The 25674-nt window shown below is 41.0% G+C and overlaps 4 protein-coding genes across 6 annotated transcripts; 2 read left to right on the top strand and 2 right to left on the bottom strand.

The window, feature by feature from the left end:
* The first annotated feature begins 866 nt into the window (after positions 1-866).
* rpsa (ribosomal protein SA) lies at positions 867-3782 on the top strand. Its single transcript, XM_044051597.1, has 8 exons — positions 867-949; positions 1473-1642; positions 2127-2245; positions 2510-2755; positions 3045-3173; positions 3256-3415; positions 3502-3561; positions 3645-3782. Exons 2-8 carry the CDS (start codon positions 1510-1512, stop codon positions 3737-3739), a joined length of 942 nt encoding a protein of 313 aa, XP_043907532.1. The 5' UTR covers positions 867-949; positions 1473-1509; the 3' UTR covers positions 3740-3782.
* A 1923-nt stretch (positions 3783-5705) lies between these two features.
* Positions 5706-16697, top strand: ubn2b (ubinuclein 2b). Of its 3 annotated transcripts, none has more exons than XM_044050691.1 (17): positions 5708-6601; positions 7566-7694; positions 7822-7923; positions 8027-8158; positions 8256-8359; positions 8560-9055; positions 9402-9472; positions 9564-9693; positions 10089-10195; positions 10314-10424; positions 10508-10651; positions 10771-10821; positions 10903-10945; positions 11936-13222; positions 14366-14573; positions 15806-15874; positions 16091-16697. In XM_044050691.1, the coding sequence occupies exons 1-17, from the start codon at positions 6269-6271 to the stop codon at positions 16135-16137; spliced, it is 3564 nt and encodes a 1187-aa protein (XP_043906626.1). In that variant the 5' UTR covers positions 5708-6268; the 3' UTR covers positions 16138-16697. The 3 variants fall into 3 exon arrangements, with proteins under 3 accessions (XP_043906627.1, XP_043906626.1, XP_043906625.1); XM_044050690.1 differs by having other exon boundaries at positions 5709-6601; positions 8557-9055; XM_044050692.1 differs by lacking the exon at positions 15806-15874 and having other exon boundaries at positions 5706-6601; positions 8557-9055.
* Positions 16698-16781: 84 nt separating this feature from the next.
* Positions 16782-18529, bottom strand: trir (telomerase RNA component interacting RNase). Its single transcript, XM_044050694.1, has 3 exons — positions 17697-18529; positions 17276-17347; positions 16782-17199 (listed from the first exon to the last, which is right to left on the bottom strand). Exons 1-3 carry the CDS (start codon positions 17979-17981, stop codon positions 17092-17094), a joined length of 465 nt encoding a protein of 154 aa, XP_043906629.1. The 5' UTR covers positions 17982-18529; the 3' UTR covers positions 16782-17091.
* Positions 18530-19719: 1190 nt separating this feature from the next.
* On the bottom strand, positions 19720-24817 carry LOC122785603 (synaptotagmin-1-like). The gene is made up of 5 exons (XM_044051483.1): positions 24669-24817; positions 21131-21306; positions 20893-20907; positions 19936-20117; positions 19720-19853 (listed from the first exon to the last, which is right to left on the bottom strand). The coding sequence occupies exons 2-5, from the start codon at positions 21297-21299 to the stop codon at positions 19749-19751; spliced, it is 471 nt and encodes a 156-aa protein (XP_043907418.1). The 5' UTR covers positions 21300-21306; positions 24669-24817; the 3' UTR covers positions 19720-19748.
* Positions 24818-25674: the final 857 nt, after the last annotated feature.

The raw sequence follows: 25674 nt of genomic DNA, 5'->3' as shown, positions 1-25674 counted from the left end.
AAAAATAAAAATAAAAAATTCATTTGTATGATGCTTTCAGGGTGGAAATGACTTTTAAAATGTACTCCGAGATAATAAATAATTGGTTGCCTATCTCTAGGGTCCTGCAAATGCTAAAAAAGAGGATTAGAATAATCTTTGTCTATTGGGCCTGTCTTCTGCATCATGTTTCTCCAGGCTGGGCATCACTGATCAATGAATCAGTCATGGAACATGAGATTTGTCGTAATGACTCTGCAACTTAGATAAATAGATTGCATATGTCATGAAGTGCTAAATATGGCTCACCAGGGCAATAGCCTGTTTTTTATTTACTGTGTATGCCTTCCCAGAAAACATCTCCAAAACATGTGGGCCCCTCATGTGACACATTGCTCCACTCTTCTTTGTGGCCTTATTTGTAAGATCCACCACCTCTTGTGTCCTTGACATTCACACAAACCCAGGTTTTGAATCAACATGTAATTTCCAGCTAACCCACTTATCTTCCAGTGTCTGTTCAGTGTCCCGTAACATGTTGGTCAACGCTATTGTAGATCCACGATCATACCCAACACTGCACATATCTTCTCAATTTTGTTGTGTAACTGTGTACACACAGTATGATCTCTGGAACACTTTATCTTTAGCAAACACAGTTGCAACACAGGTCAGTCTTTCACTGAGGAGTCAGCGTCTCAGCATTGTCTTAATATGGTATTTACATCCCCACTGTCTTAATATGGGATACTCATCCGACCTCTGGTCTAGCCTCTGGTAACCTGCTCCTGTCCTCTCTTACACATTGGCGACAACCCCACCTGGCGGCCTGATCACAGAACTACAGCAACCCGGATTCACAAGAACCAACCAATCCCACGCCTTGAAATTTGGTATAAATACTACGTCATTTCCGCCCAACGCTCTCTTTTCACCGTGTGGTCAGATTTCCATACGGCGTTGTTTCGTGGTGAGTATCAAATTCATATAATCTGCTAATAAACACATCAAATGCTAATTGAGACACGACATATTGGCTTGTAGTCGTCTAGTCTCGCATCAGGGCCGTTAGAATGTTATCTGTCGTGTCCTCTTCTTCTGTATTTTTCATAAAATAGATGCTGCTAACATGCTGAGCTAACTTGCTAGCATCTGACACGCGCTCACCTCGCTGTTGCCCTCGCGCCTGATGATAAATACTGATGAGCTTTAATGCCGCAATTAGTTTACATTATCATTTGTAAATGTATTGCTTTTACAGACTAAACGTTTTAGGGTTTTGTAAACGAGAGCTTAAATGTATGGAATCGTCTTAAAGTCTGCCGTCTTTCGTTGATCGGAGCGGCACGTTTAAGCAAAAACTGCTTCAGCTTTTTTGCCCGCGATGTGCTTGCCACACTTGCATGATTGATACTTTTACTTACTTTTAACCAAAATGAATTATTACAAAATAAATAGTTCTCATTTATTGACCTAAGCATATCTTTTTGTAGCTCTCCCATAACTCGTAACTCGGGGAAAGCGGTCACGATGTCCGGAAATCTGGATGTCCTTCAAATGAAGGAGGAGGATGTGCTGAAGTTCCTGGCTGCAGGAACCCACCTGGGAGGTACCAACTTGGACTTCCAGATGGATCACTACGTCTATAAGAGGAAAAGTGACGGTAAGTGTTGGGTGGGAATCACAGGGTAGCTTACAATACGTGACAAGACACCAATAATGTCAACGGTTCTCTGTTAATATATTGCAAGGCAGTCATATAGTGATACATCGTGCTATCTACCTATCGGGGGTAAACAAAATTACTGTGGACAGTGCATAAAGTCTGCATTGAATGGGGATGGACATCCTTGTCTCTATCCTGCTGTAACTCATTAGCTGGGTAACTTTTGCCCATGTTTCCTGTCATCAATTTGAGCAGTAGGGAGTTGTCAAGTAGTGACTTTAGAGTGCCTGAATTTGTTAATTAAAATATTTGCCCAGATGTATCAGTTGACAATGTAGGTACAATGTTAACAATACAAATGCAACTTATGCATTTCTTTTGATAAAACTTTAAATAAAAGTGTAAATGCAGTTCATGAATGCAGTCTACAGAATAATTGATTACAAGCCATGTCTGCTTTTATTCCTCTCTAAATCTTAAGGTGTGTACATCATTAATTTAAAAAAGACGTGGGAGAAGCTGCTGTTGGCAGCCAGGGCCATTGTTGCCATTGAGAACCCAGCTGATGTGTGTGTGATCTCCTCCAGGAACACTGGACAGGTAAAAACATGACGTTTTTGTTCTGTAACAATTCAGTAGCACTTTCACTGTCATTCAAACTACGCACTCTGTTAAAGCCGGGCACTGATGTCGGTGTTCAGGTGTCGGAAGAGTGCAATAGCAAGTGTGCCGGGTTTTCGCTAACACCATGAGGACTGCTGTCCCATGACTGGGGTTTGATAGTAACCTGAGCCACAGTGCAATCTATTTAAATAAAAATAATTAGAATTTATCTGAGTAATTTATTCTCCGTGCCCCTTTTAGAGAGCAGTGCTGAAGTTTGCCTCCGCCACCGGTGCTACAACCTTCCATGGTCGTTTCACCCCTGGTACCTTCACCAATCAGATCCAGGCTGCTTTCAGGGAGCCTCGCCTCCTGCTTGTGACCGACCCTCGTGCTGACCATCAGCCACTGACTGAGGCTTCCTATGTCAACATCCCCACCATTGCCCTGTGCAACACAGACTCCCCCCTGAGATATGTGGACATTGCCATCCCATGTAACAACAAGGTGTGTCAAACTGGGAAAACATAAGCTCTTATTCCAGCCCTCTTGGTGAATGAATGTTGCACACTGTTAGAGCCCGGTGCTGTCCTGTCTGTGCGGTGCTGGGTGTAGGATGTGTGCCAGAACAATGTGCCTGGCCTTAAAACTCCTCTTTCTGAACTACACAGAAAAAATGAGTTAAGGTCTTGCCACAGTTGTTAATGCCCTTTTGATCATTAGAAGATTATGACATAATACAGTGGCTCTTGATTGGAAGTTAACTGTTCCATGACATGATCTGTAAATGTTGCAGGGTCACCACTCTGTGGGTCTGATGTGGTGGATGTTGGCCAGGGAGGTTCTCAGGATGAGGGGAACCATCTCCAGGGAACACCCATGGGATGTCATGCCAGATTTGTACTTTTACAGGGACCCTGAAGAGGTGAGATGGATTTAAATTATATTCATAGTTTCATGTTTTGTTTTCATATTGTAATACATAATGCTTAATCATTTCATGGCAGATTGAGAAGGAGGAACAGGCTGCAGCTGAAAAGGCTGTTGGAAAGGAAGAGTTCCAGGGTGAATGGAGTGCTCCTCCAGCTGAGTTTGCTCAGCCAGAGGTCGCTGACTGGTCTGAGGGTGTTGCTGTGCCATCTGTGCCCATCCAGCAGTTTGCCCCTGGTAAGATTGCCACTCTAATCAATGTATGTTAACTTTAAGTGCATCCATGTGGAACTGCAAATAAAATGCTACTTCTGTCTTTGTAGCAACTGCTGCTGCGGCTGCTGCTGCTGCTCCACCTGTAAAGACTGGGGAAGTCTTTTCTGGTGAGTGGTGATCCCAAATCATATGTACTGTCGGTATTGCATTTACTGTTTTATGCTCAAATTGAATTTTTTTCTTTCTGCAGAGGACTGGAGTACCCAGCCTGCCACAGATGACTGGTCCACTGCTCCCACTGCCCAGGCATCTGACTGGGGTGGCACCACTTCTGACTGGTCTTAAACCATCATCTTTGGCAACAATAAAAGTGTTTTTTTCACTTTGACTTTGTTACCTTAATTTCAATGATGCTAAATATCAGATGTTCAGCTTTAGGACATGAAGCCAAATGGCTCATAACTGACCACTGGTGAAATAATGAAATCAGGAAATCCTTCAGGTTATGTTAATTGAGGTGGAGTATACTGTTATCATGCTATTGAAATGAATTCACCAAAACTAAAGATGTATATTCCACTCATTCTCTAAACTAGCCTTGTAGATCATCTGACCTGTATTGTGCATTTTATTTTAAGTTGGGTTTAACATGAAGGGGTTTTTAGCTGATGTATATTGTCAAAAATTAGTAATTACCTGATTTCTTAATACTCAAAAACTAGGTGAATAGATTTTAAATGATTATGAGGGTACAGTGAGATGTTGGCTGTGCAGTGATCCGAGTCTGATCTGTTTCAAGCTCTGATCCTGTATTAGTTTCCGGATCATTAGTAATATAACACCAGATTGAGAGGATAGAGGACTGTCACTCCATTTAGACATTTGTCATGAAAATCCTAATTAGTCACACACTGGTCTGTTTCAGTCTGGAGGAATCTATTTGTTTAAACATCAATGAAGTTTACAGACTAATTTCTTGGTGCAGACTATAATAGACATGAGGGCATTGAGTCCCAAGCATAATCAGGAAAGTATGTGTTTAATGCAGAGGTGGTGTCAGATTTACTGCACACGTGATCTGATTTTGCAGGTAAATGGTTTACACTGTTAAAACGGTGTCTATGCAGCACAAGGCACAATTAAAAGAATACACTCATATTTATGTGCTTTTAACTCTACGTAAAGTCCCTAAAATAATATCAAATTGTGCCAAATCACTTTATGCATTACCAAATGACCGACACTTCAGTTCTCCTTAATCTTTTTTTATTAAATATAAGTTTATATTTCCGAAAATATAAATACATACTTATAATATAAAGAAATATAAAAATTATCATAGTTAAGTTCCCCTTTTACTTTTTTAAAAATGATTTATTTAAATCAATTTAATTTTGTGTCGTACATGACCATGTTTCCATATTTATCCATATAAATGGATATATCACAGTGTATGTTCTTTGTTTATGTCAAAATGTTCAAATCATCCATGGTTCAAATGCGTTACAGCGTTAACAAAATAAAAATCTGTGCTTTCGCTGTTTACGTAAATCTTCTTCTCGACTGTTGCTGAACATGCACATGCCGAAAATGTGCGACATCGCCACCTGCGGTCATATATTTATGTGCAATACCAGTAGTATTATTTTTGTACCTGCACACTCTTTGTTTAGCTTATTTCTAAACGAAGTAACAACACTAAGTGTTTGTTTCTACGTTCTAGAGACACATTTATGTCCTGGAGGAACAGCATAATAACAGGACTCCAATAACATGGGCTGTGTTTGAAGTTTAAATCACTGCAATTTTTAGGGAAATATAACAGTTGGTAGAATGTGGAACATAATTCCAGATTTTAGTTATTTTAATATGGACTCATTAATATAAATGTGTATCTTCTTGTGTCTTTTATTCACTTAAAACATTCATAATTTAGTGTTTAATGATTTAGTAATACAGACATACACGCCTAATATGGCTACAGGCCTTATCTATCTGTCTGTCTGTCTATCTATCTATCTATTTATGTCTGTTTTTAAATCTTTTCCTAAAACCCATCTGTTTTCATTGGTCTTCGACACTATTGAAGTTGTGGATGTTGTTTTATTTTGTTGCTATATTTATGTCTTTTAACTTATTGCAGTTGTTCTTTTAGGTGTATTTTATGGCCCCGTGCAAGCTTTTTCTTTTTCCTCTTTCTGTATTTATTTATCATTCTGTGCAGCACTTGTCCACTGTGGTTGTTTTACAGTGTTTTATAAATAAAGTTGGATTGGACTTGACTATATTTAATTCATTCATTTATTTATTGTTTTTTAATGCTTAGAAATTGATGGTGAATGAAATTTTACGAGTTATTTGTTTAGAGGTATATTGAGGACAGCGTGAAAAGCACGAGCGCCTATGTGTGTGAAACGATCGTGTCCACGTTCGCGCTCGTGTGTCAGGAGGGCGTGTTTCAGCTCTGTGATTGGTCAGACGCTCTTCCTTTTCCTCCCCGGCTTCCGCTTTCTTTTCATACGCACGCCCAGACTCTGAATAATGATAATAATGATCAAGATGGCTACTACAGAATACTCCTTGCGGTAGCGAACTGCCAATTTCATGGAAGCGCTCAAAACTGCGATTTCTCACTTTTTAAGTCCCTCGCAAGCGACGGGGCCGCGCCTGGGATTATACTTTATGGATTAAAACGGGTTAAGAGGAGATAAAAGTGATTGTATTGTCTGCAGCACTCATTCTGAGGACGCTAGCTAGCAGAGCTACTAGCTAGTTGTACTTGTCGACCATCTGCAGGTTAAGCTCTCCAGCCAGCGGCACGGGAGTGCGGCGCTGCCCGTTTCGCGTGTCCGCTCGTCGCACGGAGAGCGTCAAATGGCAGAGCCGAGGAAAGTGCCGTTTGTCACCATTTCATCTTTCACCACCTCGCCGCCAACCCCTGAGTCCAGCAAGAAGCGTCGCCGCGAAGATGAGGCCGTCGACATCACTTTTGGGAAAGATGGAGGTGGAAGTGCGGCGGCGCTGGGGTCAGGAGGAGGAGGAGGCGGCGGTGGCGGTGGGGGGCTGTTTGGCAACGCGAAAGGAAGCGACGCCGAGACCGAGGAGACGAAACCTACCGTCCGCCTCATCCTCCCGCTGACGGAGCCGAGCGAACGAGGTTCCGCCGAGTTCAACTACGGCGAGTTGGTGAACTCAACAGTTTCTCAGGTTAGGAGAGCAGGCACCATGATGTGAGGAGGAGGGGCCTAAATCCTGGTTACTTGGCACCAGCTCAGCTCTGAGATGCCACAACAATTATGCTGTTGTTTGTACTTTAAAGTACAGACTGTGCATGTGTGGTGTTAATGTAACACCCATATCTGTTTAACTAAGAATGTTACGCTCCTGTTTCACTTACTTTGATCTGTTGTCAAAGTTTGCTGTGATTTATTGAAACCGGAAATGAAAGTGCTGCTCATGAGTATTAGTATGTGATGCAATTCAGTGTTTTTATGTAGAATTTCACATTAATTATGTTTAATAGAGGAGAACGCAGAGCACACGCAGAGAATCACAGTTTACGTATTATTTTGATATGAACAGGGACAGTAAATATGCCCCAGCCCCAAAATAGATCAACATTCTAACCAAATGCTAAAGTCTGAATGTTTACAGAAGTTTACCATGTAGACAAACACGCTTTCTCTTACGATCAATATTTTCCTAACAAAGTCCGGCTCTCTGACTCTATACAACCCAACTCAAACAAACCTTTAAGAGCAGGTTGAGTGACACTTTGATGATGAAATGTATCCCTACCGCTTTAATTCTTAATAACTTATTTAAAGTTAACATTTGTTTTTGTTTTAAACGTTGTGCTGATTTCAGAATCTGAAATTCTTAATTGTTCCCCTGGGGAAATTGCTTAATGACATGAATGCAGTAAACATGTCTTTTAAACTCCCTGCCCTCAGGTTTTATTGTAGACATTCTTTTGTAAATGTCATGTTTGACTTGATGGTGTCATCAGGGTTATTTTCTCAAATTGGATATGGCTGCTTTCAGAGCCATTAAAAACCATTATATACCTGTTCTCTTACACGTGTGATAAGTAAACTGTGTGAGTAAGCACCATATATGAGGTAATGCCTGCCTTCTCCTATTCCTAATTCAGTTTCTTTGTTTATGTCAGGTTAAGCATGCTGCTTCAACAGTCCCTAAAGGGCTCACTCCTCCTCTGGACCCCAATGACCCTTTTGCTGATGATGAGAGGGAAAGACGTGAGGTTGAGGCGCTGGCCAAGAAATTTGAGAGCAAATATGTAAGTATTGTATTCTCAAGATACTTGGATAACAGCTGTAATTGTTTGGATTGTATGCTTATGGTGAATGCTAGGCATTTGTTTTTTGAAGGATTTTGATCCCTTGTGTTTTTCCCTCTGTTTGTAGGGCATTGTCCCCAAGAAGAAGAAAAAGGACAGAATGCAGGATCTTATTGATATTGGATATGGCTATGACGAGACTGACCCATTCATAGACAATTCAGAGGCTGTGAGTTCTCTTTATTAATTCAAAACGTGTTGTGTTATGATGAACTGAATCTTTAATGCTGGTAATAAATGGAATATAACAGTCATTTATCCTCCATCCTCAGTATGATGAGCTGGTACCGGCCTCACTCACCACAAAACACGGAGGCTTCTACATCAATACTGGCACTCTGCAGTTCAGAGCAGCATCTGACTCTGAGGGAGAAAATGCAGGCATGGAGCAGAATCACTTCAAGGTAAATCATCTTCTCTGCACTTCTATCAGGACATTCAAATGCAGGAAGGTTAAACATCAATGCTTATGTTTGTGGGTGTTTCTTTATCTTACTTTAGAAGATGAAAGATGGCGAAGAGAGGGTGATTAAGAAAAGACGGAAAAAGCCAGATGGAATCCTGGAGGAAAAGAAACCCAAGAAGAATAGAGTACCAAAGTCTGGGTATGCTTTTAATCATTCTTCACTGTTTATACATTGCTTTGAAATATTTTAAGAATTTAATTACGGATTCATTCAAAACACTAATTGTTTGATCATGCAAGTCATTCCTATCAACCTTCTCACCATCTACAGTTTGAGTGTTAATTGTGACATAAGATTTTCTGTGCTACTTGGTTAAATATCTCTCTTCTATTTAGCAGCGTTTCAGCCCTGAGTATTCATCGTCCAGAAAAGAAAAAGCGGAAGAAGCTGATGAAGGACTCTCTCCACTTGGCCAACATGCTGCGTCGTTTCAACAGGGAGAAGGACGAGATGCGCAAGAAGAATATAGCTGCTGGTGGTCTGCAGCGGTCCAACGCCAAAGTGCCCCATACCAACAGTGCAGTCCTCAACGCCCACCCAAAGGCTGCCGGTGGAAACGACTGCACAATGGTTGACCTGAGTGCCGACCCGGCTGTGATGTCATTGCTGGGTACGGCTAATAATGACATACTGCAGGACATGATGGGCGACCTGGACTTTGGAATGCTGGACTCGCCTCAGCCCTCCAGTCCAGCGCAGGGAGAGAATGGTTCCTTTGGAATGGGACATAAAGCAGGTGTAAGCAGAGTGCCACAGGGCAACATGATGACTCCTCCCCCTCTGCCTAGTGGACTCCCAGGCCCTCTCTTAAAACGCATTGAGGACCTGAGAGCGGTACGAGTTTAAATTACATTTGAACATATCATTTTCATGTTGCAGAGAATTATTTTGCTAACATCTTGTCCTGTTTTTAGATTTAGCTCGAGAAGTGTTCAGACAGAAGGAACATACTGAAATACCAAGTTTACTGCATAAAAAATCGAATGACATGTATCACGGTTACACGAGTGGTGTTGTACCATTGTCTATGAGAGATTAGGAAGTGCAGTCGAGAATGTTGATTCATTCGTATCGACATTCCTCAACATTCGTTGCTTTTTTTTATGGTGTGTCAGAAGTGTAAACAGGATGGACAGAGACATTCTTAAACTCTTAATAACACCTGACTGTGTTGTCACAGGCGTCCCGTTTGTTTGACGAAGAGGGCAGAAAGAAATTCTTCACTTTGGACATGAACAACATCCTACTAGAGTGAGTCTCATTCACATTTTCTCTTATGCAGATGGCTGTAAATCAACAAAGATAATGTAAATTACATTCTCTCTCTCTCTTTCTGTGTCAGTATTGAGTTGCAAGTTCAGGAGCAGCCTACAGAGGTACGCTCAGCTGTCTACTCTCACCTTGAGGCCTTTGTGCCCTGCAATAAAGAAGCTCTACTCAAACGCCTTAAGAAGCTCAGCCTCAACATACAGGTGTGTGACAGTAATTATTATCATTTTGGCTATATCTGAGGTGTATTTGCACAATACTGGAATCTGCTCATTATTTTTTGGAGTAATTGATTCATTGTTTGGTCCATGAATACTGTCGATTCATGTTTCCCAAATTGCAAAATGTTTTTTTCTACACAACTTGTTTAAATTAAAAAAACAAAATGATTTAGTATAGATTCATCGCAGCAGCCATATTTATTATTTTTGCATTAAGTTGGTTAATAAATAATCCCAGTTAGTTTATGTTGGATGCTAAGCTCGCTGTGTGAAAGCATATTTTGTTGTATCTGTTGTGTGTACTCTGTGTGCCCGTTATCTGATTCTAAATTTAGCATGTGTGTGAGATTTCTGACTCTGTTTTCTCTGTTGTCCAGGATGACCGGCTTCGCGCTCCCCTGCTGAAACTGAAGCTAGCGGTGTGCAGCGTGATGCCTGAGCAGATTGCTCGATACAACATGGACTGTATTGCCAAAGTGGCAAAGTAAGGACTCGTCTTGCGTAAACTGTGGCTAAGATTGATGCAGCCATTGCTTCTGTTTGTTTTACATATTTCTTTCTAAAAGTGATTTACCATGCGATGGTTCTTTATGTGTTCCCAGGCAACAGTCTGGGGAGGGAGAGAAGAATGGGTCAGAGGAGGATGATGACGAGAAACCGGGGAAGAGAGTGATGGGGCCTCGGAAGAAGTTTATCTGGGACGACAAACTCAGGTTAGATTCACAGAGGGAAGTGGCCATACATGTGCATATTGACTCTTAAGTGGATTATTTGGATAATTGTATGTGATTTCCAGGTCATTGCTGTGTAACCTGGTGCGGGTCAAACTGAGTTGTTATGAGCTGGAGGGTAAGAACACGCAGTCTCTGGAGGATTACCTCAAAGCCTTCATGGAGACTGAAGTCAAACTTCTGTGGCCGAAAGGCTGGATGCAGGCCAGGTCTGTGTGTGTCTGTTTTTGCCATCATTTCCTCATTTAAGATTACATATCATATAACATTTCTTAACCTTTACTGAATAGTGTACCATTTAAAGATTTTTTTTGTTTGCTTGCTACAGGATGCTGTTCAAAGAGAGCGTCATGGCTCATGGTCACATCACAGGTTACACGTGAGTCATGTAACTTATTGTAACCTTTTATTCACAGGTGACTGATGGTTTAGCTTCTTCTCACTCCTGTTGTCATTTCAGAGCAAAGAAGAAGATGGTTCCTCCTCCCAAGGCAAAGCCAAAGGTCAGACTTTGAAACCAGCTGTTCCTTAAAAAGTGATGAAGTGCATGTGCTTGCTAGTAACTTGGCCTCTTGATCAATCGTGCACAGTTTAGGTACTGCTACACAAACATTTTTAAACAAACCGGTTTGTGTACTTGCAGTTGGTTGCTTAGTTGAACCGAATACTATAAATGAGAAACTGTGGTAAAAAGTAAAAGCATTCACTGCTGGTAGATGAGTTTCAGTTTATAAGAACTGATCAGGAAGTGAATGTGGATAACTGCTAACCAAAAAGGGGTCAGTGGAGTTTCCAGGTGTCTCCATTTTAAGTGCATAAAAACTCCATAGTAGTCGCAGATGCAAACGTAGCAGCAGTGATGTATTTTAAAGAAGAACAACTATAATATAACCTTAAAATATATATTATAAAAACTGCTGTTGGGTAAATATACAAGCCCAAACTTAAAGCTGCAGGGCGTAACCTTTGCAGATTTCTTGTTGTTGATTTTATTATTCTGTCTCTGTTTGGTCTTCGTCAATGGCTGAAATGGAACATTATTTTTATGCTGCTTCCTTCATCTAAAAACAGACTCTGTCAACCAGTACTATCAGACGTGTGTGTGTGTGTGTGTGTGTGTGTGTGTGTGTGTGTGTGTGTGTGTGTGTGTGTGTGTGTGTGTGTGTGTGTGTGTGTGTGTGTGTGTGTGTGTGTGTGTGTGTGTTGGCATATCCTGTCAAACTGCTAAAGGACTGGGTTGTTTGAGCAGTACAATCACTTGTGAACTTCTGTTGCTGTTGCCTCTCTTTGTCTTTACATAGTGCAGTGCACGAATGTTGCTTGTCGGCACAAGATCTAAACACAACTATAGTAAGAGTTGTGTGGAGCTGATGGCTCACTTAACATCGTATAATCTCATTAATACGGGTTGGAATGAGATGAGTCATTTGATTATTTTTTTTAACTACAATTTAGAATACCACTGAAATGTTATTTTTGCTAAATCTTTCCAGGAGGCTGTCTGGGTTCGAGCCACACCTTCAGCAGGTGCCACTCCCTCCCCTGCTGCCCAGGTTGCCAGGCGACCACCTCAGAAACCGTCTGAGCCCATATGTGTGGATTCCCTTGATGAGGATCTGGCGGCTCCCTCATTAGACTCCATTTCCCAGGCCCTTGCCATCCTTGGCAACGCAGCCAAAGGCCTGGCTCAGGGGGAAAGCCCGCCGTCGCCGGAAGGACCCAGGACAGCCACCAAACCCCCCTCCCTCCACACCTTGCCACTAGTTCAGCAGCAGAAAAAGAACACCGTCAGCACTCCCACCTCTAGCACACCTCACTACATCTCTACCTCTTTGTCTTCCTCCACCTCTCTGTCTCGGCCCCCCTCCACCATGTCCTCTCCTCTGCCCTCTGTGAGGGTGGATGGGATGGGGGTCGTCAAGGCCATAACGCAGGCACACAGACATTCAGTTTTGAACACTCAGAGACCTTTGGGTGCAGCAAAAGTAAACATGTCTGCCTCATCACCGTCACCTAAACCTCGCCCACCACCCACTGCGTCTCCACTTGTGCCCCCAGGATCAAAGACAGTGGTCTCCACCCCTCTGTCTGGCCTCCTCAAAGGCAGCAATAATATTAAAGCCAACAGCAGTGACACGCTCATCCTCACATCACCCCAGTCTCGGCTGCACACCCATTCATCCACCTCACTTCTGACGCCCAAAACCTACCAGACTCCTCGCCTGCCCCACTCCACGCAGAGTAAATCCACCCCCTCTCATTCCCTCTCTCAGACTCATTCTAGTGTTCAGCCCCGGCCGCAGTCTAACTTCATCACCCCTATGCATGCCACTCTCACCAAGTCTTCACACAGCAGTATACCGCCTATTGTCAAACTTACTCCCCGAACTCCCAACCCCACTGTCACCGTCACCACCTCGGCATCACCCTCCATCTTGCAAAACCCCAGGTCTCAGGCAACTCCCACCATTCTCAAGTACTCTCCCCAAACCCCAGCAGGGTTCCGCCCGACGTTCTCAGGTGCCCATGGAGGAGCAACCAAGCCAGGGCAAGGCAGCTACACTTCTCCAGGCAGCCAGAAGACCCCCAGCAACAACAGCACCAACAACACCAGCCTTATCAACACCTCGTCCATAAGCAAGCATTCAGGGTCTAGTGCCTCCCCCATAGTGGCCTCTGTTAACCCAGGTCAGCGTCCAAGGCCCGTGAGTGTGACACCTCAGGGCGCCAAGTCCATCGCGTCTGTGTCATCGTCATCTGTGTCGTCTCAGTTACCACAGGTTTGTACTGTCCGCACATTTAGATAAAGCTGAATTTTACTAAGTGGTACAATCATTACAGTTCAGCACAAGTCAGTTTACAACAGTAATCCCTAATCTGGCAAGTTTCCACTCCGGGGTGTGTCAGTCTGATGGCAATAGTTGCAAAAGCTGTGTAAACAGTGTGACATGGTGTAGCCTGCCACAAGAATTAACCCAAGTGATGCAGTAAACACTGCTACACATTGATATTTTCATTAAAAAACAATCTGCTTATGATCCTTTCTGTAGTAATGCACAGTGCCATTTTTTTTAAATTCCAGCCCGTTGTCCAGACAACTCTCTGTCTAAGTATTCAGTCAACAGACTAGTTTTTCTAGCTCCACCCTGAAGGTGTTGATCCACTGTGCCAGTTTAGCCAACTAGAAGGCTCACAAAAAAGTGGTTCTCTTCTCAATGTTTGACAGTTGAAACAAACAATATGGGCATATAGGATTGTAAAACTTGGTGAAAACTGGGCTTTTGTGACCTGCATTATTCAGAATATCTGATCATTCACTTGTTTTACTATAATCAAAATCCTCAAGTGAAACTGGTTTGAGAACTGATTGAAAAGGAACTAACTGCTAACTGTTCTTTACTCCAGGTTTTGCTTTCTGTTTCAGACAATTAAGTCTGATTTATCTCTGCAAAGTCAACACTTTTAAGGCTGATTAATGTGTGGATTGTTTTTTCTAATCAACTGATTTTTTATAATTATTGCAAGAACTTTTAAAGTGAGAGTTGAAGACTCTCTTTGTTACTTCTTAATGAGCAGAGACCAAAAACACAACCATGTTGCCTTTCTTATAGAATCAGTAGTTATTACATATTATGATATAAATGCTTTTTGTTCTAATAATTCCCAGCAGGTTGTGCTCTGAATGGTGTAATGCTGTCCTCCACAGTAGGATGTAGCATGATCAGTATTTATTTGTGACGCTGTTTGCAGATAATACGTTTTTAATGTACAACTGACAGTAAATGGTCTGCGTTCTGGCTTCACCTCTACTCGGTGGTTAAAGTACAGAAATGCAATATGATTTGGAGGAAACTGGCAGTTTTTGTCTTTTTTGATGCAGTATTTTGACCACACATGTAAGATCTTTATGCATTTATGTACAGGTCTCCACAACAGGTAGCAGCACTCTGCTCGGGACACCCTCGTCTCTCTCTCTAGGGTTTGGGATGCTGGGGGGCCTCGTGCCTGTGTCATTGCCCTTCCAGTTCCCCTCGCTACTGAACCTGCCTTCACTGGGTACAGCAGGCTCCAGCGAAGCAGCCAGCGGCTCCACGGCCAGTAGCAATGCATCGTTCACCACCCTGACCCAGAGTGAGTGATCAACACCACAAACAATCATGGATACTCTGTAGATGAAAGTTATTCTTGCACTATGATACCGATTTAAATTTGCACACACGGTAGATATGATAGATCATATGTCATGGCGAGGGGATTATAGGTCCAGTGTGTAACAGTGTGGGGGATTTTGTGTCAATAATTTGCACATTTATAATAATTTTTTAACATGTATCCAGTCAGTGCAGCTTTCACATTAGCCAAGAAATGACACTGAGCGTTGTTGCGGCTTTTATTCTTTGGGACGAAGGTTGGTTTTCATTTTATATGTATCTTACCAGTCTGTGTGTTGTTGACAATAGGGCATAATTAATTAAAAATGCTTGATGCACAGTTGGTTGAGGAACGTCCTGTTTGTCTACTAACAAACAGGATGTTCCTGTCTGAAAAAAACAATAGTGGCCAATCACTCTCTTTGTTAACGAGCTGATGGTCAGTAAAAAGACTGCACTTTTTAATTTAAGTATTTATATTATTCATGCTTCAGTTGATGTACAGAGGCCTTAACAAGGGTTTATCCAGCGTGAATATACTACCCATAAATATGTTTGTATAATTGCTTTAAAATAGAAATCGGTTGGTTTTCATAGAATTTGAATAAACCTTGCTTTACAGAGTCCACCATATTGTTTTCACATTTTGAAGTGCAAGCTTACTAGTATTCAAATTAAGAACTACATATTTTCTGTGTGAAAGCCACTATTGTTCTCTGACTTGCTTGGGAAAGGGAGTGTGAGTGGTGGAGTTAATCAAGTTTGTTCCAGTCTGCAGTTTTACCACTAGATGTCACCAACTCTTACACACTGGACCCTTAAATGTTGAGATATTACATAGGTCAAGCCCTCTGTGAATGTGACCAGCGTCAGTTTGTAAATCTACTGTTGTCTGTTCCTGTGAAGGCTGTTTTTTGTGTTACATGTTAGAATATCATCATGTATTATATTGTTTGTCAGCTTGTTTTTTTCTCCTGTTTGACATTACTTTATTTTGTTTGCTTCATTTCTCTTGAATCCTACTTTTCCCTTCATCTCACACCTCCTTATCCGTTTACTCCTTCTGATTGGCCGTCATCGCTTGCTTTGTACCCCTGTCATTTTGCTCCTCTTTGTCTGTCTCACCTTCTTTTCCACATTTGCCCGTCCCCTCTTCCCTCCCTGTTGTGTTGGCGTGTGTCCCTCTTTGTCCCCCCTGTCCTGTCTCCTCAGATCTGTATAAGAGTCTCCAGTCAGGGTCTCAGGTTCCTCTGCCTCCTCACATGCAGCTCGCTTTCTCAGGTAAAATCTGACCCTCAAAGCCTGCTCCATTTACTCCCTCTCCTGTTGTCTTTCCAGGTGTCTGGTGTTCTGTCTGTCTGGTCCTGTTGTGTTCTCTGCTCGTCACTTGTTGGCAGCATGCCTTTTTAATGGAGTAATTTCAGCTGTCATTTGATCTCTGTATTGTTCCCCCATCATTGCTTTTCACTAATTTCAAAAATTGTTCTTCCTGTCCAGATGTCAGTCAAAGCCAGGGAGGAGATGCTAAGAGGAAGACGCTATGATGCAGCAGGATCTCTACACCCAGCAGACAAAATGTCAGGATTAAGATGGACGTGGCTTTGGGGGATGAAGCACGTGTGTCTGTTAATACAGACTGAACGACTCTTGGGATTCTTGAGCTGAAACAACTTAAGTTTTAACGAGTACCACAGCTGAATATAACTTTTTTAAACAGTTTGATAAGTTTTAAATACTATTCTTCATAGAGTTGTTAAATGAAATGACAAAATACATTTGTCAATGTTTACAAGATAGACCTATATCACTGTGGACAGGGAGGAGTGAATGAGTTTTTTAAGTGAGGGTGTGTGAATGTGTGTGTTATGTGTGGGGAAAGTGTGCCTTTGTACATGTCCCTCTCTGATGCATGGTCAGTGTCTTATTTGGTGCTGTTTTTATCCTAATGTAATTATCACTGATACCTGTAAGAAATGTAAACTGCAAATTGATGGATTTGAGCTTTTTTCAATGAAAGATGAACACTTTTTCATCATACTTGAATTCTTGAATGAATTCTACTCTGTACAGAACTCAAGCTGACTTAATTAAATCTTTGCTTTCATAGTTGAGTAATTTGATTCATTTAACACACGTGGGTCTTGAATGAAGGTGTACTTGTCTCAAACTGAGGCACAGCAGACACAAATGGGCAGTGTTGATTTAATTGAAACCTTAAATTGGCTATTAAACCATAGGAAATCTAAACATAAAGTAGACATGACAAATTTGAAAAGACATAATGTATGTCAAGTTTTTGAAAACACCTGACACCAGATCATAATGTTTGACAAATACACAAAAGAAAAACAATACAAAAAAAAGAAAAGTGTCAAGTCTGTTTGAGAAAGATGTGAGGGGTAACTGGCAGCTTGAGGTGATCAGGATTGACCGGCCCTCGCAGAGCTTCTTTCAGGTGGTTTTCCCCTCTCAACTTTGCCACGTCCACCTCGTGAGGACTACTTGACCAGAGGCCTGGTTTTGTCGTCATCACCACACTGGTGGGCTTTGTACTTTTTCACCTCAGCCATGTACTTTGACCAGGCATCGCTCTTGCCAGGCACAGCCTAAAACCATGACACACATCGTTAACTGTAGGACTTTCCAGAACTCGCACATGTTGACACCAACAACCCCACTTACTTCCGAGTCCTGTTTCTGCTTCTTTGCAACCACACCGGTCTTAAGGAACACACCGCCTCGGCGCTTCCCCACCTGGGTTAGGGGATAGAAGACTGAAACCGTTATAGGAGCTCTTGCAGGTGGACTGCCAATGAAGGAGACCACACCAGAGCAGAAAGTCTCCTGCTGCACCACCAGTCATCAGTAAGGAGCATCCCTACACTTACATTAATGCTCTGTTACATGTAATATTATCATGTATTGCTGTCACAGTGAAAAATATTGCATATGCAACACTGGTACTAGCATGTGTGACACGAAATGATACTGACATACTGGCCATTATTTCAGGATGTACTAAATCAGTAATCAGTGCATATATTGCTTATATTTGGATGTATGCAGAGCTAATATCTCATCTTACAACTGGCAAACCCCTTACAAAGCTTGTCACGGGAGGGGGCTTCCTCTCCACTGATGTCTGTCCTTGTTCTGTGGCTCTCCCATCTCCACTTTGCGGCGTCTCTTTTTTTCTTTTCTGCTCCTCCTCCATCTTCTTCTTGAACATCTCCATGAAGCTGCCATCATTAGCGAACGCGTTGCCTCCGGGAACAGAGGCTTTGCTCGCCGCCGGTGCGGTGCTGCTGGACGGAGACGCGGGGCTGGAGTCCCCGCTGCTGCCGTCGCCGCTTGCTGGAGGTTTGCCGTGTGCGCGGTGTGGCTCCATGTCTCCAGGGCGTAATAATCATACACTGGCTCAGTCCGGAATGTCAAAAATCTCACAATATTTGCCCGTCCGGTTTAAAAAAATAAATATGGCTTTGATGTGAGGTTGGCCTATGAAGATACACTGCAATAATGGTTAGACCCCACCTTAAATATAACCAAGGCTTAGGGGTTTAGCTGCAGCACAGTCCAGTTAAGGAGAAATAAACGCCCGGTAACTCGGCTAAAGAGAGAGAAAATAGTCAAAAACGCTTCACGATACCAGTCGTTTAGCACTAAGCCATGACAAAAACAAAGACAGCTAACGTGGCTACTGGCTAACTAGCGCCCGCTTTGGCGAGGCCTTTAACGGACAAACTCAACGCACAATTTCACTTGTTCTCGGTGATTTGTTCCGGTGTGGATCTAAACCACGCAATACAAGGTTCAAATACCTGTAGCAGAAACTGAAAGGTCCCGAGACTTTAGCGAAGCTTGAAGCTAACTTTCGCCATTTATCACTCACCGTCAGCCATGTTTAGCTTCCTGTTGGAACGTCACTCGGTGACTTTGGCGCCCCCTGTAGTCCCGGAATCAAAACGGATATTACAAAAGCATGATACACACACGGTATACACAGTCGGTATACTATAAACTGTAATAACTCGTTTAATGACAAAGTTAAAGCAGAATAAATATAGGTGCTTAAAAACAGAACATTTTAACCTAATTGTAAAAAAAACCAAAACTTAAAAGTATGACTCTAATTGAAAAGACACGGGTCAAACTAAAAGTCAGACCACATCAATACACTTTGAGCAGTTATTCAAAAGACAGAGTTTACAGTCAAGCAGAATTTGTTTTTTTAAAAGGCTTATACATTCTTGGATCATCACAACATTTAGATTACAGTTAAGCAAAATAAAGTTGAGACCACTGAGTAATATCCAAAAAATAATTATGTTTAAATTATAATAATATCCATGTATAACATGTTTGTTGAAAGTTATTTGAGAAGATGGACTAACCAGTGTGGCCTTGTGGTAAATTGTTCATACTAAAACCAGGGTAATTTCTTACGATCCAACAGGGGGCAGCAGCAGCAAGGAAACACTTTGAGGCGCAGTGGACCAGTGAAGGCATGAAAGCATAGTTATAAAGGTTCAGATGAAGATTGCTATATCTCCAGTCAGTATCATCTATGTGTATTTTGTTTTGTTCACCTGCCGGAGAGTTTCCCATTATCTTGGATGATTTCGAATCAGACCTCTCCTGGCGTTGGTGGACCGTCATACCCTGAGAAAAAGAGAGCGAAGAATCAATGTGGTCAAACAAAGTGTCAATCAAAACTCTTTCATTACAGCACAGGTGGTTGCTGTGATACTTTTTTAAAACTAATTTGAAATGCATTTCTAGGTATACTAACTAACTATGACTTTTTTTGGCACATTTTGGACGACATACTATACCATGACAATGAGCCAGTCCATCGCCCGATGTAACTAAGATTTGCACAGCACCTCCCGCGACCCTCTGGTGGAGGAAAAAGTGGTAGATGCTAAACTATGACTTTTTTGTCACATTTTGGACGACAAACTATACTATGACTTTTTTGTCCCTTTTTGGAAGACATCCTAAACCATGACTTTTTTGTCAAAATTTGGACGACATACTATACTATATTTTGGACGACATACTATACTATGACTTTTTCGTCTTATTTTGGACGACATACTATACTATGACTTTTTTGACTGATTTTGGATGACTGACTATACAATTGCAGCTCTTAAGATTTCATGTATACCTGGTTATCAGTGAAGTTATAGTCAAGTGTGTATTCCAGTTTGCCCAGGGACTCCTTCTCCTCATCTTCCTTCCCGTCCTCTCCTTCCTGGAGGACAAAAGTAATGTTTATATGTGCAGACCATAAGTGTCCAAGTTTATCTTCAGCAATATAACTTCTCTTCCCTCACCTTCTTCTCGTCCCCGTCTTCTCCCTCTGCATTCTTCTTTCTGCGCCCTCGGCCTCCCTTCCTCTCACGGACCTTCTTGGGTTTCTTGCCCTTGTTGAAACACTTCCTGTAGATGCAGAAACACAGGCAGCCGGCGAGGGCAAGGACCACAACTACGATGGCTCCCACTGCCCACATGGGCACTGGAGGAAGTGAGGAAAAATAGTAAATAGTTTACCATATCTTTATAATCAAGTTTTTTTATCCATGCCAGTGGCAGTGGCAGGGCAGTCAGCTGGTCAGTTCACCAAATTGAAATATGTCATTCTTGGTCCCTCAAATTTAATTAACGCTAATAGTTATTGATCTCTTAACTATGTTTCTGCTGCAACCATTAAATTAAAATGCGATATATGTTATTGGTGATTTGTAACAGATTTCCAATGTTCCTTTAAGTATCAATTTGAATGATTTTGTTGACCCCTGACCACAGTCAGGTTAAAAAAAAGAATGTATCTAAATGTTTGGTAGAGCAACAAATACCTGCAAAGATAATGTACCTTTTTAGTATATGAGGTAATTAACTTATTAGAACGTAAAAATTTGATTTGATTTTAGTACATATGTTAATTCACTTCCACTGTAAAAGATAACAACATATCTTTTATGTTATTATCTTTTACAGATAACAACTATCATAGTTTGTTATCTGTGCTATCATAGTTTATAGACCTGACTTAAATATCTCAAAGATTCACATGGACATACACACAGGAGATAAGATAGTGTCCTCTCAATGTGATTTTTAAAAATGTGTGTATGCCCACCAAAATATTTACATAATATTGTCTATTTTCACAAACACTGCTCAACTACACTAGTAAAATGTTTTTTGTTTGCCACCAGGGGAAAGGTTAGCATGTGTCGTCTAAAAACAAGAAAAACTCAGTCATAGAACAAGACTTTTGATGGACTTACAGTTGAGTTTATGATCTTGAACAGTGAAGAGTGGACACATGGAGAAATCATGGAGGAAGAAACAGAGAAATGAAGCATAATTCAAAAATGAGATGATTAGACAGCGGTATGATATGAGACGGAAGAGGCCAAGATACAGATAAAAAGTTGTAGGCTCTATAGCTGATGGAATGTGGAGCATGAGCATCAGTCTTCACATATTATTTATGTGTGTGTGTGTCTGTGTGTGTTGGCTCACTTGGCAGGTGCGTGAGTTCGTTGAAGAACTTGTTCTTCATGCTTGTGAACTGGTGGTTGGAGTGGTGTGAGGGGGGTGGAGGAGGTGGTCGCTCCCTCTCCTCCCTCTCCTCCTCCTCCTCCTCTGCTGCCCTGCGGAGCCGCGCCCCCGCCACGCTGACCAATCGCATTGCAGCTCTGTGACAACAGAGAGAAGAGCAGGAAACAAAAGATTTACAGCGTGTGCATCCAAAACAATGCTTAATCAATAAAGACTAGACTTTTGTTTATTGCTATTAATGGTGACTTCAAATGAGTCAAATGAGTCATATTCATGTCATCATAGCTGGAAAGTCTCTAAAAACTCTGAATTCACAGGTTGTGCTGAATCCCACTGAAGTTCACTTTGTAAACCAAGTCATATTTATTGAGAAATTGATTCATTTATCTAAACTTTCCCTTTACCATTTGAATGGCGAGCAAGTCATGTTCAAATCATCCCAGACACAAGATCTTGAGTCCCTTTTCACCATAACAAATATTAAGATATTGAAATGTGACAATGACCCTACATGTACAGCTCCTGTATACTGAAACTGAAGCAGCTAAATGGAATTGAGCCATTATCAGTTTTATCATATGCACCTGTCAAGCCAAGTTCAGTAGGCTACTTTATTTCAAGACAATCTCGATAAAGTGGGAATGGTTTGTCTTTCATTCATCATTTCCATACATCCATACACATTTTCATTTTATAATTATATATATATAAGATTTAAAAGTTTCATAAAGTGCAAACAATAACTTCTTCCCTGTCATTGTGCAGGGGGAAAAAAAGAAGCATGAAGAGAGAAATTGTGAGTCTGAAGTAATCAGGCTTTTCTGTCCAGCTCAACACAAACAAACACATACAGTACATTCCATCCCCACAGCAGACATCGCTCCGTGGCTGCACAGCGATATAACAAGATTAATTGCTGATGGTAATCCCTTAAATCCCTCAGCTTATCCAAATTAAGGACAGTTTGCCTCTCTGAGTCTCCTCCCTCCTCAACACCCAGCCTGTCACCATCTCTCCTCTACTCCTCCACTCTGGCCTCTACGTCTGTCATCTGTCATCATCAGCTGAGATAAATGTGAGTACAGGTGAATATGAGGACAGGTGAATATGTTGAGGACAGGTGAATGATGAGGACTGGTGAATATGTTGAGGACAGGTGAATATGATGAGCACAGGTGATTATGTTGAGGACAGGTGAATATGAGGAACACAGGTGAATGATGAGGACAGGTGAATATGAGGAGGACAGGTGAATGTTGAGGACAGGTGAATGATGTGGACAGCTCAATGATGAGGACAGGTGAATTGGTGTTAAGGTCCCTGAGTGAGAGAGAAAGTTAAAGCATTTGTGACCTTTGACCCATGTCGACTGATACATTCAGTCTTTACATAATTTATTTTGTCAGCACTTGAATTTGTAAAGTTTTGCCTTTAATTAAAAACACTTCATGTGAAATGTGTGTCGCCTTGTCCTTTTTGCACGACACAAGAAGATTTTTAAAAAAGTAACTAAGTAACTTTTACTCTGAGTACATTTTAAACAAGCTACTTTGTTACTTTAAATCGAGTACATTTTTAGACCTGTACTTTTACTTGTACTTCAATAAGTCAAGTCAAAATTGTGGTGCTTTTACTTACATACTTTCACCATGTGGCGCCCTCATGTGGAGGATAAAGTGGTAGATAATTGTACACACTGGATATTTATCATTCCACCATGTCTGGACTACAACTGAAGGCCTTTCCATTTTTGCATTTGTGTCTCAATGGTAGAGATGCATATACTGCATGTGTATGTGTCCATTGTGTGACACTAGAGCACATCTCAAACATTGTGTTGCTGTGTATCTCACCTAGACTAGTCAACTACAATATTGACATGTACATGTCTGATGGCAGAGACTGTGTGAAGTATGGGGCAGTTAGAACAACCTACGGTTCCATTAAAATTCATAATGCTACCATAGCAACACAAATTTGATAAAAACCCACAATTTCCAAAGAAACATGTGAGCATTTGATAATTTCTGACTTGGTATTATCTAATATGTTCATTTGGTTTTTGTATAAATGTCAACAATAGTGGAAGAACAGGTTCTCAGTGATGAGGATGACTGAAATATAACTCAACTCACTTTATATGATCTGTAATTTCACAGTTTAGGTTTTTAGTCAGTGTTCAGATACGGACAGTCCCTGCAGAAAATAAAATAGAACATTCCACTTTCAGCTGCATCTCACAATAAAACTTGTTCCGGAGTGGAATAAAGAAGCCAAACTGACAAAAAATAACTAACATTAATTTAAAAATTAAGAATTTATAACGAGGGACTAAGGATTGCTGCAGTAATCTGAAAATATTTGAGGTATGTAGACTTCAAGTGTGGGCTCTATTAACAGAAATTACAATACGTTTTCATTTATGCACTTAATTTATCGCCTGAAAATTAAAGACTCTTGTGTTTTCATTACTTTAGTTTGGGAAATTTATGATAACACCAGAGCATGACTTTGTCTTTCCTGCTGAACCTCGGTGTCAGTTTGCATGGAGGAGGTTGCAATATGTAGCTTCACCACTAGATGCCACTACATCTGACATCAATATTATATCATATCACAACCATGACATATTTTGTTACAATAAATTGGCAGAATTTCAAAATAAGTGTTTATTTTGAAATAGAATAGTATATATAAAAGGATGCAAAATAAATTTTTAAAGTACTTCATGATAACTTGATATTAAGTGGTGGGCCATGTGTGGCTATACAACATTAGAATTTATATTATTGCTTTATTACATTTTAGAGTAGAGATAATGCAGTTTGATGCATTTTAAAGAACAAATGATTTATGCGACTCGTCACGTCAACAAAAATCACTGCTACTGTTAACGAATGAGCTTTACACTAACTTTGGTCAGAAGTTACCCGTTAGCTCCCTTAGCGCCCATCTCTATGCTAAGCTAAGCTAAGATACTGCTTGCACCATGAGGCACTGGAGCTGGATTTTCTGTAAGTAAATACTTACAGGCATTAGTTCATTATGAATTCATTTTGTTGATAAATCACAAATGTTTGCATTTGTTGTAGAGTGCAATACTAAAGCAGCTATTTAACAGTATGACAATATCACTGCTGTTGCTGTGCAGCCTGGTGTCAGTAAACGGTTTATACTGCAGGTAAATGCACACACACTGTCGCTGTAAATAGAAGTGCGTCCGTGTCCCATAATCCAATTAAACTAATCTTTGCCAGTTTCGTAAAGCAGCCTCCACTGTGTGTAAATAATCAAATGCCTTCTCCAAGGAAAGCTTTTTCAATGAAATGTTACAGCAAAAATCACATACATATAAAAGCAGGATTAGAATACACTGAGAATAAGTTATTAATAGGCCTGATGGACAGTAATCAGTTCAGGTTTCAGGAGTAATTTTAAGTAAAAGAGAGTAGCTCATTAAATGACATTTCTAAACAAAAGAAAACAGCAAATAACTCACCTGATTTATAAAAGTCCCTCTTGTTTCTCTGGTTTTTATTGTTGCCGTTATTATTCTGCGTCCAAATGTCCTCTGGACAAATTCACCTCGACTGAGATCTTCTTGCACACACCTCCCTCGGTCTCTCCCCCTCCTCCAGTGCTAATCTCCACTATATCCCTCACCGTCAACCACTTACTGTCTACACATCCACTTCATCTCAACATTAAGGATGTTTCATGGTTTTGAACAACTTTTAAAAGAATTAGTAGAAACAAGTGAACACAGGACAAATATCAAGTATCTTACACTGGAGAAAGTGCACCGATTTTATGCCATTGCTTTGTTTTGTTTTGTTTTTTAACCTGTTGTCAACACACGTTAAGTCCCTGAGACACTAACAGGTTGTTTTACTTTATCAAGTGACTCTGCAGGTTTCAGCACTGGACAGCAACTAGGAAATGACCTGTGGTCCCCAACAACTCGTAAATTAAACTTAAATTTTTGGTGATAATTCCTTTAAATTCAGATCGACATGGATGATTTATGTAAAATATTTCACAACCTTGTTCTCAAAAGCTCAGTTCAATCAGACAATTCATGATTGTATGTAAAACAGTTCATTGCATATAAACAGTTATGCTTGGCGTCCGCACTCCAACGTAATCAGATATGTTACGTTGATGTACTGCGGAGCAAGCAAGCATTTAAAACTTTAAAAAAACTCCTGCAGGTGCAGGTGGTTGTTGGGTGGATGTTGTGGTGGTGGACACGAGCAGCAACAGCAGCACGGTGCAGCAGTATCACTGAGAGCAGAGGGAGAGTATGGAATTAGATTTGTCTCAAAATACAATTAAAATATCGATTTAACCATTCGAAAATAGTGCACTATATTTGTTTGAAAATACACTTGTTTGTAGTTTACTTTGCTCCAAACTCTTCTGCGTTCTGACCTTTTTGATGTTAATTCACACAGCACTTTAGCATCATTTGTTGAGTGAAAACCTCTAATGCTTCACCATTAAAC

Source organism: Solea senegalensis, linkage group LG19 (assembly GCF_019176455.1).
Source record: "Solea senegalensis isolate Sse05_10M linkage group LG19, IFAPA_SoseM_1, whole genome shotgun sequence".
NCBI classification, from domain to species: domain Eukaryota; kingdom Metazoa; phylum Chordata; class Actinopteri; order Pleuronectiformes; family Soleidae; genus Solea; species Solea senegalensis.
The sequence above is the reverse complement of the archived record's forward strand: the minus strand, read 5'-3'. Positions and strand labels throughout refer to the sequence as shown.

Coding starts and splice junctions, on each gene's coding strand:
- rpsa (XM_044051597.1), top strand. CDS start 1,510: ATGTCCGGAAATCTGGATGTCCTTCAAATGAAGGAGGAGGATGTGCTG. Junction 2,246..2,509: donor CCTCCAGGAACACTGGACAG/GTAAAAACATGA, acceptor TGCCCCTTTTAG/AGAGCAGTGCTGAAGTTTGC. Junction 2,756..3,044: donor CCATCCCATGTAACAACAAG/GTGTGTCAAACT, acceptor TAAATGTTGCAG/GGTCACCACTCTGTGGGTCT.
- ubn2b (XM_044050690.1), top strand. CDS start 6,269: ATGGCAGAGCCGAGGAAAGTGCCGTTTGTCACCATTTCATCTTTCACC. Junction 7,695..7,821: donor AGAAATTTGAGAGCAAATAT/GTAAGTATTGTA, acceptor CTCTGTTTGTAG/GGCATTGTCCCCAAGAAGAA. Junction 10,425..10,507: donor ATCTGGGACGACAAACTCAG/GTTAGATTCACA, acceptor TGTGATTTCCAG/GTCATTGCTGTGTAACCTGG.
- trir (XM_044050694.1), bottom strand. CDS start 17,981: ATGGAGCCACACCGCGCACACGGCAAACCTCCAGCAAGCGGCGACGGC. Junction 17,348..17,696: donor CCCCTCCCGTGACAAGCTTT/GTAAGGGGTTTG, acceptor CCCCTAACCCAG/GTGGGGAAGCGCCGAGGCGG. Junction 17,200..17,275: donor AGCAGAAACAGGACTCGGAA/GTAAGTGGGGTT, acceptor TCATGGTTTTAG/GCTGTGCCTGGCAAGAGCGA.
- LOC122785603 (XM_044051483.1), bottom strand. CDS start 21,299: ATGCGATTGGTCAGCGTGGCGGGGGCGCGGCTCCGCAGGGCAGCAGAG. Junction 19,854..19,935: donor AAGACGGGGACGAGAAGAAG/GTGAGGGAAGAG, acceptor TTTGTCCTCCAG/GAAGGAGAGGACGGGAAGGA.